We start from the raw sequence: 17,051 nt of genomic DNA on the forward strand, positions 1-17,051 counted from the left end.
CCTATTTGTAGTTGCTTTGTGCCATAAACGCGGGAGCTTCCCAACCGCCTTACCCACACCCGTGCCACACACTCTCTACTCATCCCCATCTCTAAAACCCGCCCAACAACCACCACCACCACCCCCTCTGGTATCTACGGTTGTTGTTGTTTATGCTGATTTCGTATCATCAGAGATTTCAGCTTGATGGGCTGTCAGGCTCCTGGCTCCTGGCTCCTTGCTTGGAAATGCAAGCTGGCAATAAGAGAAAGAGAGCTAGAGGGATATTGAGGGAAAAAAGACAGAGATAGAGAGCTATAGAGGTTTGGGCGTTGTTGGAGGCCTAGGCATTGAGGGCAAAAGGCATAGCATACTTTTCAGCGCTGCCTGATTTTGTGAAGCACAGAAAGGCGGCTGTCGGGTACTAAGAGAAGGAGGGGCTGGCAAGTGGGTGCAGTGGGTGCAAGGTGGTGCAGTGGAGTGTTAAGAGCATGTGTGGGTGTGCGTGTATGTGTGTGCGTGTGTGTGTGTGTGTGTGTGTGTAGAGGGGTATAGCTGGAAGGGCTGCAATTGCAAGCCAAGCACAAAAACTGAGCTCCGGCCAGATAACTGAAGAGCGGAGCGAATGATGTTCTAGGAGATGAGTGGGATGTTTTGCATACATATGTACGTGCATTAAAGTGGGCGGGAGGGGAGGATTAAGAATACCCTGGAGCTTCCTCACCGCATCCCCAACACAACCCATCTCTCATATTATCTTTGGCCAGCGGCGTGTAAATCATTTTGTATGCATTAAATCGTCTTCCACCAGTTAAACCGCTCTACCTCAAGTCACCTACTGCCACATCCACATCCATTCTAGCCACATCAACCCACCAAGGTACACTCATTTATATACATATGTAGATATTCACTTAATATGTATATATTACCTGCCAGGTTATACAGCTCCTGACCAGCGTCTCCCTCTTTCATACTTCCCAGCTGCCATTTCCCGTATTTTGTTAATTTTCAACAAAATTTGAATTAGATACGCATGTGTGGATAGCAAAAGCGAGAAGGGAAACAGGAAATTTTTGGGTAATTTTGTGAATCGAAATAAGAAACCATTAGACCAGAGAGTGCGTACCCACAGCAATAAGAGGCATTTTCGTCTGGAAAATGGTGATACGGGAAACTGACGGTGAGACATATTCAAAGAAACTCAATTTACTTATCACCCACGGATGCTCTAATTAATACCCTGTCTGGTGCTTAAATAGCTGACGGAGCAGAGCAGGCTGATCGGGGATCTGCGCTCCAAGGGCAAGTATTTTTCAATTTTTTAATGTCTGACCAAAAAAAAAATGTTTGCTTCCATAAAATGTTGTGGTGTGTGTGTGTCAACTGCTTTGGTAATATGTCTCCAAGGAAATCAATTTAGGGTCGGTAAAACTTTTTGTTTTGTGTTGAATATGTTTTAGCTTTTTATGAATACGAAATTGACACGTCCTGGTGGGGAAATTCCTAATAAAGAAACGTATTATAAATGAAGATGAAGTCTAATGAAAAAGGGAAAAATAAGTACGTTTAAAGAAAGAAATTGTTTGAATGCCCATTCAAGATTTCTATTCATTCTTAACATTTTTTTCCTATTATTTCGGAAATCTAAAAATTAGAAGTAACACGCAAGGAAAAAAGCATTTCCTATACAAACAATAAACCCAAAGAAAAAATACCAGAGATTTGAATATTCTTACCCTTATGTTTGCCCCGATAGTAGGAATGAACGTACATTTTCACTTAAATATTGAAATGAATATAAAAATATTTTATTCAAATATATTTGAAAATATTTCCGATGTTAGTCCACAAAATTTCTTAGATAATGGCCAGAGTAAGGTAACGTAAATCCACCAATATTGTTCGCTATTTGTATTGCCCACTGTGCCACATCATTGTTTTACCGATCTTTTGGTCGTTCTTCCGTTCTTTTTTCTAACCAGCAACCTTCTTCGTTTCACATTTAGCTGTTCTCTCAGCCCTCTCAGCCTCTAAAGGGCATTAGGGCACGGGCACTGGGGTCTGCCTGCCCCTAATTACCGTCGAACCGATCTTCGCAGCCATCGGAATCACATCGTACATACAACCACATCACACACATACAACCAACATGCTTTAGTATACCAATAAATAGAAAAATATATACGTACATACATAAGCATACCTATGTATAATCGCTCTACATATAACAACAAATTATGCGCCTTTTTTAGGCGCTCGACTTTTAATTTAAATCAAACTTCAACAGCTAGTAAAAGAGCTCATTGGCTTTAGAAATAAATGTAATATAGGTCGCATTAAAAAGACTTTTTAATAGATTTATATTTAAATAAAATTGAAGTCTATTTAATTTCAATATTTTGTATTTAAAAGCCCATTTAAATATGGGTTCTCTGAGTCTGAAAGCAATCTGAAACGTTGCCCCAAACTTTGCACAAATAAGTACTCTACTTACGAGCAATTTGTGTCATTATTTCAAACACCAGATCACTTAATTTTGGGCAGGATGTCAGCTTGGGTTACAACTGTAATTTATTGCCCAGTAACTATTCATCTTCAACAGTTCTCAACAGCTGCGGTCTTTAAAGTTAACATAAAACACATTTCCTCCGTCATAAATTGACTGTCTCTGAAGCATGAATTCCTACCTGTTTCGATCAAAGAACCAGCCTTAAAGCAGTAATTAATTTTTCTCATTTTTTCCATTCTCGCTGGCTTACCAATTTTCGCCCTGCCAGTCCCTGTGTGTATGTGTCTATCTTTCTTCTGTTAGTGACCTCTTAACCTTGTTAATGCGCTGTTTAATTTCACATCATCGCCCTGTTTATCTGTCGGCCTCGCCCTGCTCTTTGGTGCATAGTACTCGTACTCGTACTCGTATCTTTCCCTTTGATTGGCGACTGTTCGCTTACTTATTTATTAATTTTGTTGTCGTCGCTGAAATTACGCTGCTTCGAGCGCCTCTACGCTCTACGTGTTGTTGTTAATTACATGAAAATTGGCTGAAATTTCACTCTGCTGCTGCAGCAAGCTGAAGTGATTTTCATGGTCCCGGACCTGCTGTTTCTGGTCGTCGTCCTGGGCCTCAATATTCATTCAACTGGCGATGGCATTCAAATTGCTTCGCTTTAAAATGCATTTTTTTTTTCTCCTTTCATTCGGCTTTCAATGTGTGTTCATGGGAATCTTCGCTGTGTTTTTGTGTGTATCCGTGTGTGTGTGTGTCAGAATGAAGGTGTGGACTTGTGTGGGAGTTGAATCAATTTAAATTTTCGTGCCAGTGTGTGTGTGTTTGGAACGCCTTTGTGTTGCCGTGTGGAAGTGAGGCCAGCATTCATATGCATATTTTATATTTGGTAGTTTATTTATGGGGAAACGTTTATACAACCGCCGGCAGTCGAAGGCGCCGTCGTCGCAGTCGCCGTCGCCGCCGCAGTCCGCCAGCCAAACAACCTCTGCGCTCTGCTAGGTGCTGGTGCTGCCCCAAGCAACCAGAAAGTCCGGAGTCGAGTGTCGGGAAGGGTACAAAAACGTTCGGGACAGATTGGAACGTATAGGGACAGTTTTAGCTTTGAAGCAATGGTACAGTGCTCTTTGGGGGGTCTCCATCTCTTTGGCAGCCCTTTTTGGGATTGTCTTTTCCAGCAAGAGGTGGGAAAAATGAAGACAATGAGTCTATTGACTATTTTTAAACTCAAATTGAAAATCGGAGAAAATTAGCATACAAATATATAATGAAATACCAATAAAAATAATAATAGAGCGCAGCTTAAACGAGGATTGAAGCAATAAGACTAAGAAGGACTACGAAGGAGAAAATTGAATTTAATTGAAAAGATTATAAGCTTAATATCATACTTTAAATGTGTAAGATTTTTATATTATATTTATATTTTTTGTACAATACATTAAATATATGTTTCCTTCTCTGGTGTTCTATTCCTTCAGAGCTCATGATATCGCCATGTTTAATGTTCCCTTTCAGCTGTCAAGCTACGAGCTAGACCTGGCTGAACCTTTTACCAGCAACCTGCAAGTCTGTCGATCCTTGCCCCAGTTCGTGTGGCGTGTTGAGTGCCTAATAAAATCATAAAATAGCAGGTGTTTAGCGCGCCACAAAGCGCCCAAAAGGACAGGACAGGACCCAAACACACAAACACACATAACGACAAGGGTAGTAAGAGGGAGAGAGATATACATGTGTGAAGAGAGGAGGTTTCTGTGTAATGGCCGCCCAGCGTCAAATTTGATATTATTAATAACCCTTTTTCTAAATGAAATTTTGTGGCGGAAACAGAAAACATTTCGCTTGTCATTTTGCCAAGGCGAAACGAATGACACAAGTACATCAGAGACATACAAACATATACTATATATACACTTTTTCTTTCCTATTTTTCGTCCTGTCTAGTTTCTATACCCTTCCAGAGTCTGTGAGTATTATACGTGTAGCATTATCAAGGATTATTGTGTTAATTTTCGAAATATTTTGCCTTTTTCAGTGAAGTTCGAGTTTTCGCACTTCGAATCTGTGGATGCTTACGACAGATCCTATCGACGTTCAACAACGCTATCCCTTTAATGTCCCGAATTGCTATAAGGACAAAAAAAAAAGAGTATCCCTATCAATGTTATGAGTACTAGGAGCTTCGACCCGGCTGGGCCAACTTTTCTCCCTTGTTAGTTAGTTAGTTAGTTAGCTACCCTCTAATCCGACCTCTCGCCCGCTCCTTTCCTTTGCGCCGCTCGTTTGACAGGCCGTTTTCGGCGCTTTGATTCGAAGCCAAGGGACGTGAGGTTGCGGCAGGCTGAAAGCCTATGAAAAATGATGTATGGCTGTGTATCAGTATGTCATGTGTGAATGTGGGCAGGGTGGACGAGATGCCTTTGGCAGGGGGTTCCGCCTGGCACCGTTTCTCATGTCGAGTGGCTCCTATGGACGGGTGTGTGTGTGTGTGCTTTTGGGTGGCATGTCTTATATTTTTCGTTCGTTTGTTAATTGAAAAATGTTGCCTACATGAAGCCGACGATGACGACGACGATGACGAGGAGCAGCTGCAGATAGGAGGAGTGAGCAGTAGGTTGGGACAACGATGCCGGGCACACATCATCAAAACTTGTCAAAGTCATACACTCCCCGCCCCGCCATCGCTCCACATATTTCCACTGCCACCATCCGCCGAAAACATGTCTTGGAAATTATAATTTATAGCTTGTCGTTGGCCGTTCTCGTGGCGGCTGCTTTTAGGCAGAATTTGTTTTTATAGGCCAATACCCTGGAAAAACACTCATTACCTTAGCTTTCAGGCTAATGAAACTCAAATACTTGGATATTGTGAAATTAAATATAGTAATGTTTCCAAGCTTGTTTGCCAAGGAAACTACCAGGCAATAGTGCATTCTCTAGTCACTCCTAGTCATACTCCAGTGCTTTCCAAAAAGGGCAAGTTGCATGTCAGTTAGATTCGCTCATAGCGCCAAAGCAAAATGCCTTTACAGCCAGATGTGGTCTTTCTATTGCTCTTCTCTGCTCTTTATTTTCGTGTGTGTGAGTGTTCGTGGCCTGGAAATTAATTAGCAACGGAAATTGCGCTAATAAACTAACAAATTTACGAGCTACATCCGCGCCAGGCCATCCTACAGCCACGCCCAATCGAACGGAGGCCGTTCCTTCCAGACAGATCTTGATGCTGCCCTTCTCTCTGTTCGCTCCTCTCTGCTATCTGCTACTCTTGCCAGCGAGCGGAAACACTGAAGTGGCCTGCACTAGAAACCAAAATAACGAAAAACAGCAGAGAAAGTCTGTCCCTACAAACAATTTATACCCTTATATGTAGATCCTGGCTCACATCTGAAAATTCATTATACATTTTCGGAGATCCAAGTTCATCAGTAAAAGTGGGTTCAGTGCCAGAGTTTTATCGGTTTTATCATGAATGTTCTAAGAAATTAACCAAAAAATACTGTATGTATTATAAAATAAAAGGAGAACAAAAAAACCTGTGTGTACAAACGGAATTAAAAAAAAATATATATAAATAGCCATTTTGCTTTGCTGCAACAAGCAGCGGCAATGAAACAAGGGCTTATAAAATAAGGAAAAATATATACAAAACTATGTCTGTAGTACGATTTTAATGTATTCATGTAAGCTGAAGGACTATTGATTGTAATTTGAGATGTATCTTGGTCTAAAATTGTATGAAATAAGCAAAGCAAAAGGGCTACAAAGTTTTGGGAAAAACAGTTTCCTTATTTTAGAATTTATTTAACCGCAACAAATATATCCGCCAGTCAGCGGACTGTCTGTAATGCCTTCTCGCCACACTGCCCCACTCTTGTAGCATCACTCCTCTGCTCTCCAGCGACACACACATGAGTGTGCTCCACCACGTCCTCGACTTCACCTCTCCAGTGGGCAGTCACCTGCTGACAGCTGGCTGAGTCGGAGGAATCCTTTGCAGCATCAACGCATCGCATCGCTGACTTTAAACGGTCGGGAGTCGTAAATCGCCAAAAGTGGATAACACACGCTGAACAGAATGTGATGGGTGATGGAACAGAAACGGAAAGGGCACAGGAAGGGTGGAGCAGGACAAGCGATGGGAAGTTGACAGATTCTGGGGAGCTGTAGAGCAGCTGAATTTGTAGAAGAGACAAGAAGAAGTGGGCCTGGAATCATGAAATGGAAAACAAGAGAGGAGACCACAAACCAGTCCGACAGACCGTTCGTTTCTATTTCAGATATCCGATATTGATCATCTTTATTTGAGCCATATACAAACTGAGTTTTTCATTCGTATCTTACGGCTATCTCTTAGCTCTTAGCTGTACTGCAAATACAATGCTTATTAGAGGTTCTCACTTTGCGAACGGAAGGTCGCCCTAAGACGTGGCACCGCAACAGAGAGGCCTCGGCCGAAAAGAGGTAACAAACATCATTTTTCAAGAGAACTTTCAAGGACTTTTTAAAATGGAAACTTGAAAAATATCACAGTTTTGAGTGTAGGAGATAGGAGCCATTAAAATTGGCTATTTTTTTAGTGCAATTTTTACTGCATCTTCCAGGTAGGATAAATATTAATAATATAAAAGGCAGAACAACGTTTCCTGGGTCACAAATTACAGTTGCGACAACATATATATATATAATTATTAGAGCCATTTGTAGGAGGATTGTTCGGATCTCCCTGTCGGGTCATATTTATCACTCACATCCAATCACAACGAGGTTTGCTGTTGTGCTGAGAAAAACAAGCCTTGAAAAGAGGTATAATTAAGTTTTCTTCATCTGCAAGAACAAGTTTCGCTTGTCCAGAGCCTGATCACAGGAACCACCTCCATTGGCCAAATCGCCAAAGGCCTCTAAGGAAAACCAAGTATTTCCCACGCCAAAATATTCAAGTACACACAATATACGCACCTTCTCTAGTCCAGCGTCTGTTCAGTTCCAGCCATCTCTGTGACAGACCTTTTGCCCATGGGCTCTGCCCCAAATCTCTATATATATTTCCTTGTTGTGCCCGACATTTCCAGTTTGGTACGTCTTTTAAGGCTGGAAAATTCAAATTTGGAATAGAATGACAATTGCAACTGCAGTTCGTGAAGTTTCTTATACGGTTCGATAGTTCTATCGATACTATCGGTGGTTAAGCAACCCAACATCGATTGTTTAAAAATTTAAAGTTGTATTCATATTTCATCCATTATGTACATAGCCAATCTCCAACGAGCTCTGTCCTGTAAATGCAGGGTTCGGAAAAGAAGCTCGGAAATAAAGTAGCTTCAAGTCATGCAACGGTTTTTTAGAAAACGGTTGCAACTTTACAGATAAATCCTCGATTCCAGTCATTCGAGAGCCGTCGGGCAAACATTTTGATGAGCCCATTATTTCTTTGCAGAGTGTGGCCCTCCTTGTTCGGCCTCAATTATTTCAGCTATTTTTAGTCTTTATGGTGGGAGCCCTGTGCCGCTGATAAGCTATTTCACAGTTTTTCAATAATTAAACTTCTATAGGTTTATTGAACAATATCGATCTTTTACGGCTATTGGACAAACCACATTGGACACGGTTGCGTCTGCGCACTAACCGTACATAACCATACATAATGGTCTGCGCAATCCGTTTGATAATCGCAAGCCACAAATCAGCTGTTTTTGTGCATCGATTTCCGATGTACGATCGAAGTCGATAACAGCTATGATTCTCTCTCTCTCTCCATTGCAATAGTCAGATTATATTGGAATCGCCGCTTACAAGTACATTGCTAAAGAAATCAAACAAAAAAGAGCATGGAACGCGGGGAAAAGAATGTGAGTAGAAAAGACCGATGGGATGGGAACGTGCAACACATATGTAATTGTCTCGTTGCTAATAAATTGCCACGCAGAAGCAGAAGCCGACACAGGAAAAAGAGAACAACAAGTCTGAAGACGCAGCCTCGGAGGCCGTAGGCTCCGGCGTGCGTAAATCGGACGAGGATTTCGTCGATTTTTACGAGGGCGTTGTGCTCGGACCGCCCCAGCAACGGATGCTCTGCAAGGCCGTACCAGAGGATGTGCTCGGGGACTATGAGCAGATGTTCGAGACGATCGGGAATGTCACTAAGGAAATAGTTGACTTCGGCAAGTACGAAGTATACGTGATGCTGTATCCCACTCTGGCCATTGGCTACCTGCAAATGGTGTGGAGCGGCAAGTATGAGAGGGCCATATCCTTCGTGGGTAGGAACGAATACAAGTTGGACGATTCCTACAAGAGGCGCATCGAATATCTGAAGCTCATCCGCACGCCAGAAGACCTACCGGAAAGAGCCCAGGAGCTGCTATCTGGTGCGGACACAGTGGAGATATTCATGGCCAGGAGCACCTTGAACCAGTTCAAATTACTCCAATCTCAGTTTTGGACAAAGGGGCAGCTCAAGACGTTCTTGTCCCACTTTAAAATCTTCATCTACTCTGATGAGATGATGCCCCAGGAGCGTATCCACCTCGATCGTCTTTTGCCGACGCCATTTGCCGACGCCATTTGCCTGGGCTTCCGTGGACGCCATTCCGGACAGGCCGTGCGGCCACATCGTGGCAAGGACTGGCTACGCATGAACACCCCGCGAAGGGAGATGCTCTTTGTCAGAAACTCTTTGCGCACCACGGGACCATCAGTGTGGCGTTCGACCCACCCGAAGGGCTGCTACTTTGCCACCGCCTCCAACGATAATGTGGCGCGCGTGTGGAGAGTGGATCCCGCAAAGCACGTTGTGAGTTTCTTCAGTCACTTGGCAGGATTGGAGGTGTGCCTTTTCCATCCGAATGGAAAGTACCTGGCCACTGGATCGGCAGACGCCACCGCCAGAATCTGGGACTGCGACAAACGCACTCAAATGCGACTCTTCCGCGGCCACAAGGCCCCCCCCCCCAAGGCTCCCCCCCAAGGCTACCTGGTCTCTGGTGGCCGAGATGACCTGATCAATGTCTGGGACACAACCATCGAGCGAATAGTCTACAGCCTGCCCCAGCCCAACGCAAATATTGCCTCGATCGATTTCTCCTACTGCAACAATCTGCTGGTTGTTTGGAGCCAGGACTGCCATCTGAGCCTTTGGGAGTTTCAGCTGCTCGTCAAGTGCCCCGAGAAGAAGGTTTCGTCCACCCAAAGCACCAAAGCAAGTGAGCTGGCGCTAATCAGCACGATTCAGGCCTGTAAAAATGGAATTTTCCTTCAAAGTGGGTTCGTCGGTCGCGATGCCCTGATTGTCATCTGGACGATGAGTTCTCGGAAGGTAATAGCGTTAAGCCCGAAAGCAGCCGAGAAGAAGACTGGCGTTGTGAAGGCTCTTGAAACTTGTACTTTGAATACAGAGAAATGATGAGATTGGTAGGTCGTGTCTCAGTTAAATGAAGTTCTTAAACTAATCATGTTCCATTGGCATATTCTATTGCACCTTCAGATGCAGAAATAGCTTCTCGGACCCAGGCGCTGAGGCGAGTCATCGATGGAAAGCACCGTGGATTCCATGAACATACATTCGATTCATTTATATAAACGTAAACATACACAGCCCAAACTTCAAACATTAAAACTAACCATTCGGATCCCACTCATTGTTTGAGCTGTAAGTTTCCACTGGTCAAAGCAAAGGCCTTCCCTGATTTTATGTGCAATATTGTTCTGTTTTTCAGAATATATATCAATGATTGCGGCACTCCCTGAGTGGCCCCAAAAGACTATTTAAAATACGGTAGACAAGTGCTGAAAGTACTTCGCGGTTGCATTCAACTGTTTTGTGGTCTGGCTTCCGGAACTCTCAATCCACTCCACAGCCCACGCGACTTCACAACAAATGGAGCTACAATTTATGGACCGGCACAAACCCTCTGAAAGACGAACCGAATGCATTAAGTAAAATTTCCATTTTGAAAAATTACTGATTACTGACTATCTTGCAGACATTGAATTTTGTGTGTGTTGGGACAATTGGAAATGGCATTATTTATGATCATCCATTGAGGTCACAGCTTACATAAATATGTAGAAACATGTGCATAATTGATTACAGATATGTATAAATGTAATACAATATGTGAGAATTGGGGACCGCAGCTGCTGGAATCTCAAAAAAGATGTCCAAGGAATGAATGTGTAATATTTCAATCTAAGCCATTAAATGATGTCCAGACACATTGTCTTTCTTTTCCCTTCCCACTTGGATCCAGGGAAGAGGATTCGAATTGGGATTGGGATTGTAAATATAAAATACAAATGTTCAATCTAAATTAAGCATAAACCATAGGAATAGGCCATAGGAAGGCCGATCAGGATGTCAGCCAGTCCTGATCAACAATCAGCTGATACCTGCCAATAGTTCCGATACATACGTATAGATTAGCTGTCTAAGAAATACAACTAACACCTAATCTATGCAATCAAATTGATATCAGTTAAGATAAGTTGCATTATCTATTGCTTATAACGACATTTGGGTATGACTACTACTACAAATTTCGTTGGCCCTTTAAACGTCGCCCCAAAGGAACAACTATTTCATCGAAGCCCACTGTTAATTTACATAAAAATGTTTACCAAATCCATGACAGAAAATACTCAATACTCATATAACAGGACTGATAGCAAGACTATCTTTGTAAGATATACACCATATACTCGTAGTATACCATGAAAAGAAGGGGATTGAAAATGATTGAACAACATACATCTGCGCTCCAAAATAGTAGATTATCTGAGAAATAGTTGCTCGTTATAAGAATCGTACACAAATTCGTAGTTCGTGGCATTTTATTGATACGAGTGTAATACGTTTGATTGAGTTTCAAGATGTTTCAGTTATAATTATTGAACAATCGAAGCATGTACGTAGTGAGTATTATGTAATTCTTAAGCTGCTGTTGTTGGGTAGATACGCCAGGGCATTTCCAAATGATGTAGAATCGATACTGTTTCCTTTGAAAGTATATTTTCGGATCCTCCGACTCCAGCAGAGTGGCATATTGTGGATGAGCAAAGAAGACCAGATGCTGATGAAAAAACATTTATATTGCATAGATCACTTTCAAAGTAATTTCATTAGCCACTTACCAATCTGGAATGGCAAATTGAGGATGACTTCGATTTTATGTAATATTTCTAAACAATTTTGTGGATGTGGTGCCTAGGGCTGGAGCAGTACTTTTTCAGCTTTCTACTGGAGTTTCTTGAAGACGTGTTTAGCTTGCAGACCAGCCCACATGGCAATGAGAAGAGTGACCAAGTACATCAACAGAAGATTGTTAACGATTGAACCAATCCAAGCCATGGCCAGGAGGACCAAGCTTTTCACAATCACGAGGCCGGTCGATTTGCGTTCCTTGAATAGATACTGATACCATGCTGCCAAGCTTTCCTTGATGATGTACATCTGTCCGCAAACAGACTCGAATTTCGCGTCGTTGTCGAAATTCCAAAAAACGCCGGCAATTTTGGTTGAGAAAAAGTCCAAAATGAAATCCGGCGGATCCAGGCACCACAGAAGAAAATAGTGCGAAATGGTAGTCAGCAATGCCAGGAGAGACATAAGAGTTATCACCGATAGATCCATGTACCAGAGAACGAAATAAGCGACGCTTATGCCCCCCAATACCACCACGGGGTAGTATTTTTTCTCCCAGGTAAGGACACCATAGGCAGTCACTATAGGCGCTTGAAATCGCTCCAAATCATGCTTAAGCTTGATCACCATTTCGTTATTACCAATGTCCGATGCTGTCATCTCTGTGCTTCGTTGCGTATCGAGTTCAATTGGAGTTTTTAACATAGTCTCTGCCTTTAATTTAAGCAAAAAGTCGCTTTTTTTTTATTGCTAGCCAACGTCAATGCATCAAATGAGAGGTGGCAACGTCAAACCATCGAAGGTACTATCGATAGTTTCGATGTTTACCTGCAAGCCGGTTTCATCACTAGCCATACAGTATATAGAAGTGCCCGTTCATGCTAGAAAGCGTCACGCGATGGTTTACCAGTTCGAATACCCCAGAGACCTCGGCTCTGGCGTTCGGGTACTGACGCGTCATCATGAGAAAGCGCAGAGAGAACATCTTTGCATGTGTTAGAACACCGCAATATGCTTCGACAAAAATATGTGTTTGCATGCTTTTTTCGTGTGTGTGTCTAGTATTGCTGGCCGCTAGAACTGAAATTAAAGTTTGGTTCTTGTTTTGGGTCTTTTGATGAACTGACCTACTATTTGATTTGAATTACATTTTATTAATTTATAATTTATTAATAATTTATATTATATTAATTTATACAAATATAATAATAATATATCACAATAACTAATTTTTAACATTTATTTCCTTATTTTAAATTATAAAAATTATGTAAACGCCGTCGGTTCTTGACTTCTTTGTTTATTATAACTAAAATAATGATGTATCTAAATAAACGATATAAGAAAAAATATATCTATATACTAAAATAAATATGCATAAATATAAATGGAGGAGGTGTGCCTTTTCCATCCGAATGGAAAGTACCTGGCCACTGGATCGGCAGACGCCACCGCCAGAATCTGGGACTGCGACAAACGCACTCAAATGCGACTCTTCCGCGGCCACAAGGACCCCCCCAAGGCTACCTGGTCTCTGGTGGCCGAGATGACCTGATCAATGTCTGGGACACAACCACCGAGCGAATAACCTTCAGCCTGCCCCAAGTGCCCCGAGAAGAAGGTTTCGTCCACCCAAAGCACCAAAGCAAGTGAGCTGGCGCTAATCAGCACGATTCAGGCCTGTAAAAATGGAATTTTCCTTCAAAGTGGGTTCGTCGGTCGCGATGCCCTGATTGTCATCTGGACGATGAGTTCTCGGAAGGTAATAGCGTTAAGCCCGAAAGCAGCCGAGAAGAAGACTGGCGTTGTGAAGGCTCTTGAAACTTGTACTTTGAATACAGAGAAATGATGAGATTGGTAGGTCGTGTGTCAGTTAAATGAAGTTCTTAAACTAATCATGTTCCATTGGAAAATTCTATTGCACCTTCAGATGCAGAAATAGCTTCGAGGACCCAGGCGCTGAGGCTAGTCATCGATGGAAAGCACCGTGGATTCCATGAACATACATTCGATTCATTTATATAAACGTAAACATACACAGCCCAAACTTCAAACATTAAAACTAACCATTCGGATCCCACTCATTGTTTGAGCTGTAAGTTTCCACTGGTCAAAGCAAAGGCCTTCCCTGATTTTATGTGCAATATTGTTCTGTTTTTCAGAATATATATCAATGATTGCGGCACTCCCTGAGTGGCCCCAAAAGACTATTTAAAATACGGTAGACAAGTGCTGAAAGTACTTCGCGGTTGCATTCAACTGTTTTGTGGTCTGGCTTCCGGAACTCTCAATCCACTCCACAGCCCACGCGACTTCACAACAAATGGAGCTACAATTTATGGACCGGCACAAACCCTCTGAAAGACGAACCGAATGCATTAAGTAAAATTTCCATTTTGAAAAATTACTGATTACTGACTATCTTGCAGACATTGAATTTTGTGTGTGTTGGGACAATTGGAAATGGCATTATTTATGATCATCCATTGAGGTCACAGCTTACATAAATATGTAGAAACATGTGCATAATTGATTACAGATATGTATAAATGTAATACAATATGTGAGAATTGGGGACCGCAGCTGCTGGAATCTCAAAAAAGATGTCCAAGGAATGAATGTGTAATATTTCAATCTAAGCCATTAAATGATGTCCAGACACATTGTCTTTCTTTTCCCTTCCCACTTGGATCCAGGGAAGAGGATTCGAATTGGGATTGGGATTGTAAATATAAAATACAAATGTTCAATCTAAATTAAGCATAAACCATAGGAATAGGCCATAGGAAGGCCGATCAGGATGTCAGCCAGTCCTGATCAACAATCAGCTGATACCTGCCAATAGTTCCGATACATACGTATAGATTAGCTGTCTAAGAAATACAACTAACACCTAATCTATGCAATCAAATTAATATCAGTTAAGATAAGTTGCATTATCTATTGCTTATAACGACATTTGGGTATGACTACTACTACAAATTTCGTTGGCCCTTTAAACGTCGCCCCAAAGGAACAACTATTTCATCGAAGCCCACTGTTAATTTACATAAAAATGTTTACCAAATCCATGACAGAAAATACTCAATACTCATATAACAGGACTGATAGCAAGACTATCTTTGTAAGATATACACCATATACTCGTAGTATACCATGAAAAGAAGGGGATTGAAAATGATTGAACAACATACATCTGCGCTCCAAAATAGTAGATTATCTGAGAAATAGTTGCTCGTTATAAGAATCGTACACAAATTCGTAGTTCGTGGCATTTTATTGATACGAGTGTAATACGTTTGATTGAGTTTCAAGATGTTTCAGTTATAATTATTGAACAATCGAAGCATGTACGTAGTGAGTATTATGTAATTCTTAAGCTGCTGTTGTTGGGTAGATACGCCAGGGCATTTCCAAATGATGTAGAATCGATACTGTTTCCTTTGAAAGTATATTTTCGGATCCTCCGACTCCAGCAGAGTGGCATATTGTGGATGAGCAAAGAAGACCAGATGCTGATGAAAAAACATTTATATTGCATAGATCACTTTCAAAGTAATTTCATTAGCCACTTACCAATCTGGAATGGCGAATTGAGGATGTCTTCGATTTTTTGTAATATTTCTAAACAAATTTTGTGGATGTGGGGCCTAGGGGTGGAGCAGTACTTTTTCAGCTTTCTACTGGAGTTTCTTGAAGACGTGCTTAGCTTGCAGACCAGCCCACATGGCAATGAGAAGAGTGACCAAGTACATCAACAGAAGATTGTTAACGATTGAACCAATCCAAGCCATGGCCAGGAGGACCAAGCTTTTCACAATCACGAGGCCGGTCGATTTGCGTTCCTTGAATAGATACTGGTACCATGCTGCCAAGCTTTCCTTGATGATGTACATCTGTCCGCAAACAGACTCGAATTTCGCGTCGTTGTCGATATTCCAAAACAAGCCGGCCATTTTGGTTGAGAAAAAGTCCAAAATGAAATCCGGCGGATCCAGGCACCACAGAAGAAAATAGTGCGAAATGGTAGTCAGCAATGCCAGGAGAGACATAAGAGTTATCACCGATAGATCCATGTACCAGAGAACGAAATAAGCGACGCTTATGCCCCCCAATACCACCACGGGGTAGTATTTTTTCTCCCAGGTAAGGACACCATAGGCAGTCACTATAGGCGCTTGAAATCGCTCCAAATCATGCTTAAGCTTGATCACCATTTCGTTATTACCAATGTCCGATGCTGTCATCTCTGTGCTTCGTTGCGTATCGAGTTCAATTGAAGTTTTCAACATAGTCTCTGCCTTTAATTTAAGCAAAAAGTCGCTTTTTTTATTTCCAGCCAACGTCAATGCATCAAATGAGAGATGTCAATGTCAAACCATCGAAGTTTCGATCTAGTTTCTATCGATAGTTTCGATGTTTTACTGCAAGCCAGTTTCATCCATGGTTTCATATATTAATTTGTGCATTTATTTATTAACAACGATAATGATCCCGGAAATACGCTATGCTCCATCCCATTGTGCATTACGGTCCTGCCTACCAATAGTCTGTCCGAAATCTGTCTGGCCCTTGAAATCCAAAACAAATCGAAATCAGTTTCGGGCATCCCCAGTATGTTGGAGATCTTAAGAGCAGTCCTCACAATTGTAGTGGATGTCTTAGTCTTTAATTCATGAATATATCCTGTCTTAACAAAATCTAAATTAACGTTCATATATACATATATGTACATAGGATGTACTCAATTCAAAAACAAAGGTCAGAATGTCACTAATGTACTGGGAATCAGCCATCTGATGTGGTTCACTTGCATGAGCTCTTAATTAAATGTTTTCACACCCATTTGCTTGTGTTATTTGATGGGTTTCATTCGATGTATCATTTAGATTTATGTGACAAGCAGAAAGAAGAACTTCCTATTCTTATAAGTTCTTTATTGTGTTTTTTTTATTGGTTTGGAAAGGCTCCCACAGCCGAATACGTTCTGTGCGGTAACCAAGCTCGCTGCTGCAGATAGTGCTCATGCTCATAGTTCGCCTTGAGTCCGCAGTGAAAGATGGCATGATTGAACACACTAAATAGGACCTTGGCTAGAGCCAATCTGCACTCTTCAAAATCACCATTCCGATAGGGAACGCATAAGGGAGTCAGCAACAGGTAGTCAATAATCATTGCATGCCTCTCCGGATCATTGTCAACCGATATATGGACTACAAGGTTATCCCCCACAATCGCCACCGACTGGTCGTTGATTGCTATTGGCTATTGGGCTGTGGTGATATGAGACGCGCCTCCGTTTGCGACCCAGCCATTAAGGCTCCGTGGGTCTCAGGTCCAGTCTATAATCATCAGTGTCTTCCCCATACGACAACGACGAGAGGGTCCCCACCGACTGATCTACGAAATATATCCATCTATATATTA

General features: G+C 41.9%; 3 protein-coding genes across 3 annotated transcripts; 1 reads left to right on the forward strand and 2 right to left on the reverse strand.

Annotated features, from left to right (window-relative positions):
- The first annotated feature begins 9,376 nt into the window (after positions 1 to 9,376).
- Positions 9,377 to 10,113, forward strand: LOC6598409. Its single transcript, XM_026990493.1, has 2 exons — positions 9,377 to 9,895; positions 9,969 to 10,113. The coding sequence occupies exon 1, from the start codon at positions 9,402 to 9,404 to the stop codon at positions 9,885 to 9,887; it is 486 nt and encodes a 161-aa protein (XP_026846294.1). The 5' UTR covers positions 9,377 to 9,401; the 3' UTR covers positions 9,888 to 9,895; positions 9,969 to 10,113.
- Positions 10,114 to 11,312: 1,199 nt separating this feature from the next.
- On the reverse strand, positions 11,313 to 12,307 carry LOC6598408 (ARL-6-interacting protein 1 homolog). The gene is made up of 2 exons (XM_002023616.2): positions 11,615 to 12,307; positions 11,313 to 11,553 (listed from the first exon to the last, which is right to left on the reverse strand). The coding sequence occupies exon 1, from the start codon at positions 12,282 to 12,284 to the stop codon at positions 11,718 to 11,720; it is 567 nt and encodes a 188-aa protein (XP_002023652.1). The 5' UTR covers positions 12,285 to 12,307; the 3' UTR covers positions 11,313 to 11,553; positions 11,615 to 11,717.
- Positions 12,308 to 14,898: 2,591 nt separating this feature from the next.
- On the reverse strand, positions 14,899 to 16,025 carry LOC6598406 (ARL-6-interacting protein 1 homolog). The gene is made up of 2 exons (XM_002023614.2): positions 15,201 to 16,025; positions 14,899 to 15,139 (listed from the first exon to the last, which is right to left on the reverse strand). The coding sequence occupies exon 1, from the start codon at positions 15,914 to 15,916 to the stop codon at positions 15,305 to 15,307; it is 612 nt and encodes a 203-aa protein (XP_002023650.2). The 5' UTR covers positions 15,917 to 16,025; the 3' UTR covers positions 14,899 to 15,139; positions 15,201 to 15,304.
- Positions 16,026 to 17,051: the final 1,026 nt, after the last annotated feature.

The sequence above is a fragment of the Drosophila persimilis genome, unplaced genomic scaffold (assembly GCF_003286085.1).
Source record: "Drosophila persimilis strain 14011-0111.01,24,50 unplaced genomic scaffold, DperRS2 tig00000579-arrow-pilon, whole genome shotgun sequence".
In the NCBI taxonomy this organism is placed as follows: Eukaryota; Metazoa; Arthropoda; class Insecta; order Diptera; family Drosophilidae; genus Drosophila; species Drosophila persimilis.

Coding starts and splice junctions, on each gene's coding strand:
- LOC6598409 (XM_026990493.1), top strand. CDS start 9,402: ATGCGACTCTTCCGCGGCCACAAGGCCCCCCCCCCCAAGGCTCCCCCC.
- LOC6598408 (XM_002023616.2), bottom strand. CDS start 12,284: ATGACAGCATCGGACATTGGTAATAACGAAATGGTGATCAAGCTTAAG.
- LOC6598406 (XM_002023614.2), bottom strand. CDS start 15,916: ATGTTGAAAACTTCAATTGAACTCGATACGCAACGAAGCACAGAGATG.